General features: G+C 33.8%; 1 protein-coding gene across 3 annotated transcripts in view; it reads left to right on the top strand.

Moving 5' to 3' along the window:
* The window catches only part of LOC137650186 (patched domain-containing protein 3-like), a 204,079-nt gene that overhangs the window by 190,522 nt on the left and 9,487 nt on the right, over positions 1 to 4,070 (top strand). For all 3 annotated transcript variants that reach the window (XM_068383361.1, XM_068383360.1, XM_068383359.1), the window contains one exon: positions 3,122 to 3,322. In XM_068383361.1, the coding sequence (XP_068239462.1) occupies positions 3,122 to 3,322 (201 nt within the window). The remainder of the gene's footprint in view (positions 1 to 3,121; positions 3,323 to 4,070) is intronic.

Genomic DNA, 4,070 nt, shown 5'->3' with positions numbered 1-4,070 from the left:
AGCAAAGAAACTGCAAGGAATGGAACCAAATAAAAAAAGCAAAGAAACTGCAAGGAATGGAACCAAATAAAAAAAAGCAAAGAAACTGCAAGGAATGGAACCAAATAAAAAAAAGCAAAGAAACTGCAAGGAATGGAACCAAATAAAAAAAAGCAAAGAAACTGCAAGGAATGGAACCAAATCAACTGGAAAAATATTTTGTGTGGAATTCGTCGTCTTGGGAACAACTGGATTTTTTAAGTTACATCATATCGTCTGTTCAAGACGGAGTTTTTTAGTGTCATTCATGTAGTCACGATTTTGACCTTTCAAAAAAATTATGGAAGGTTTTCAACGCTTGTTTTCTTGCATTCAGAGAAAGACTGGGGACTTTCAGGTTAACGTGTAGTGCTTACCCTAACCAATTATTTGACCTTTTCTTGGTTTAGTCATTGTACTTATCTTAGTTTATCCAGACTTTGGAAAGGAGTTTTTTTTTGCTTGTGATGCTTCCAATACAGGAATAGGAGCTTTATTATAGCAGAGAGCTAAAACCAATGCGTTTAAAACAGCAACACATAGAGGCCTATACAAATTGTGTGATTTATATATATGTATATGTGTATGTATATATATATATATATATATATATATATATATATATATATATATATATATATATATAATATATATATATTGATTGAAACTCTACTTGTAAGATACGAAGCTAAGATCAAAATGAAAATACCAAAAGAAAATTCAAATAATGAAACATGGTATTTATCCTGTTTTGAGATATAGAATGCCATGAATTAAATTGATCATAAGATATTAAAGGTAATTTTGACTGAATACAATGGTTCATGCAAGATAAAAAAAGTAAATTGTTAAACCAAGTGAACTTGGAGCCTTAGAGCAAGAGGTCGTTCTAATTGCCTTGCCTTGCCAAGTGAGCTGTCAGGAATATAATGAAATAAAATTTTGTACCTTCTACATTAAATCGTTATATAAATAGCATAAGAATTACGGATGAATTTACCCCGAAAATGTTGCAAGTAACACCGGACCACTGCCAATGTTGGCAACCCTTTTGGAGCGCTGTATGTTGGCAGCCCTGATTCCAGATTGTCTGCGTCTTCCAGGCTTTCTCTGTTTCTCACTTACTCACTCACTCTTCCTCCACGACCTACCTACTGTTAACGACCGACCGTCAGTGAAAGTGAAAGGGCTTGTTGCTGTTGCTAGAATCTTGGATGGTTTCCAACTAGGTTGCCTTTTTGGGTTCATTCCCCCTACCGTTACCCCTAACTTGGGAGTTTTATCCTGTTTGATGAGGTGGCTGCTGGGTTTACTGTCCTGTAGTGAATTCCAGCAAGGGAGAAGACTTTTATTTCTTGGTTTCTTTTTTTCTGGTATTGTTTTTTCTTTCTCTTTCTTTTATCGAAACCTGTTTTTATTTAATTGAGTGGGAAAAGGTGCAGACAAAGAAGAAAAAGAAGTGGGAACTTGTTATTCCAGGAACGTCTTCCTACGTCAATTCCTAAAAGATCAACAGGGATAAGAAGCACTATCACTCAGGGCACAAACACCTTGTTAATAACTAACATGACGTAGTTCACTAACCATCACTCAAATGCAAAGAACTGTACTTTGTCCAGAGGCCTAAAAACTCCACAAAACCAATGACAACTTTGTTTCCAATTTCTGTGACAATGATCGTTCTAACAAAGAAGTTAAGCAAGGTTTTTTATGGCCAGTTCTTGGACGGGTGACCATAGCAGACGACTATCAATACGAGGGATAGAGATTTTGGCTTAACCAACATTAATACTTTGGTGTCGTTCAATTGAGGAAATCTGTGCATGTTAGAAATACATAAAGTACCACTAATAAATAAATAGGTTGTCGAAATTGATGGCCGATGTGGTGAACGCCAGATTGGGGTTCGAATCCCGCTCAAGCTCGTTAGTGTCTTTGGTCGCTGCAACCTCGCCATCCTTGTGAGCTAAGGAGGGAGGGGGACAGCCTACAGGTCTATCTGCTGAGTCATCAGCAGCCATTGCCTAGCCCTCCTTGGTCCTAGCTTGGATGGAGAGGGGGCTTGAGCACTTTTCATAATGTATATATGGTCAGTCGATAGGGCAATGTCACTGTCCCTTGCCTCTGCCATTCATGAGTGGCCTTTAAACTTTCAAGTCCAATATTTACATTTGAACTGTCTTCTCTAATAGACCTAAATTTTATTTTCCAAATTTCTCCATTAAATAAAGAAACTTCTATAACTTAAAATGTTTATATTTATAAGTTGTTTGTAACCTGACTTAAAATTAAGAAGTATCTTGAAACGGACTTTTAAGACTTTTCTTGCAACCTGGGTGTTCAAATTTAAAAGTTTATAATGGCAGAGGCAAGGGACAGTGACGATACCCTAACTAGCAGGACAATACCCTAGAGACGACCCTATGCACATATGATTAGCGCCCAAGCCCCCTCTCCACCTAAGCTTGGACCAGGGAGGGACAGGCAATGGCTGCTGATGCCTCAGAAGATAGATTATAGGCTTCCCCAAACCGGAAACCCCCCCCCCCCCCCCTTTCAGCTCACAAGGATAGGGAGGTTAGACACAAGTGGGACTCAAACTCTAGTTTGTTGACTGTTCAGATTAGAAAGTTTCTTTTACTTTTGACTGTTTTGGTTAAAAATTTCTAGTAAATTGACATGTTTTAAATGAAAATTTTTTAAGTTTACACTGTTTTAATGTTTTTTAATATGTTTACATGGTTTTTTAACGTTTTTAATAAGTTTACACTGAAACAATGTTTTTTAATAAAAGGTTACACTTTTTTAATGTTTTTAAAAAAAGGTTACACTGTTTTTCAATGTTTTTATTAAAAGTTTGCAATTTTTTTAATTAGTTTACAATGTTTTTAAATTTTTTTATCATGTTTTTAAATGTTTTAATTAGTTTACACTTTCTTAAAAAGTTAAAAAAATTTACTGTTTGTTAATCACTTTTTTAACATTTTAATAAAAGTTTACACCTTTTTAATGTTTTTAATAAAAGTTTACACCTTTTTAATGTTTTTAATAAAAGTTTACAATGTTTTTAAATGATTTTAATAAAATTTTACACTTATTTTAGGTATCGGCATAGATGACACGTTCGTGATGTTAGCGGCGTGGCGACGGACGAATCTGCAGGACTCCGTTCCAGAGAGAATGGGCACTTGTTACGCTGAGGCCGCTGTTAGTATTACTATCACCTCCATAACAGATATGATATCTTTCTACATTGGTGCCATTACGCCCTTCCCCTGCGTGCAGATTTTCTGCTTATATACAGGTAAGCAGAAAGATAGTTTACTCTTTAACTAGCAATATGTTATACGCATTTTTCATTGAAGCAATTTATACTAAATTTCTGTAGGATTTTTTTTTTCCAAGGTCTTATAGATTATTTTAGGACCTTTTTCCTGGTCCTATCATACATGGAAATCATCTGGCCTAAAGGATCTGCAAGATTTTTGTATAAATTAAGAATATTTAAAATATCACACAGTAGTTTTGGTGTTAATTGTTAAATCCACATCATTGAAACTCTTAGTAAAATCAACTACTTGAAAGCTTTAATATCTTAGTCCTTCGGGTGTCTAGTGGGCTCCTGTTATGCAAGTCTTGCATATTAAAAGCTATGTTTTTTATACTTTTTGCTGATTATGTATAAAAATAAAAACTTTTACATAAATCTTAGATATCTTCTTTAGATCAGCACTGAGAAATTCTGTTATAAACAGCTTCTCTATATTTTAATCTTTATTATAATAGACAATTGTTCATTAATCTTATATCTTATTCAGACAATCCCTTTATTTGATAAATTATTATAAACAGATTTTCTATTTCAATCTTATTGACAACTGTTCATTAATCTTATATCTTATTCAGACGATCACTTTATTTGATAAATTATTATAAACAGATTCTCTATTTTAATCTTATTGACAATTTTTCATTAATCTTATATCTTATTCAGACGATCACTTTATTTGATAAATTATTATAAACAGATTCTCTATTATAATCGTATCATA

Source organism: Palaemon carinicauda, chromosome 11 (assembly GCF_036898095.1).
Source record: "Palaemon carinicauda isolate YSFRI2023 chromosome 11, ASM3689809v2, whole genome shotgun sequence".
Classification (NCBI taxonomy): Eukaryota; Metazoa; Arthropoda; class Malacostraca; order Decapoda; family Palaemonidae; genus Palaemon; species Palaemon carinicauda.
Note: the sequence above shows the minus strand (reverse complement) of the source record. Positions and strands in the feature narration are given on the sequence as shown.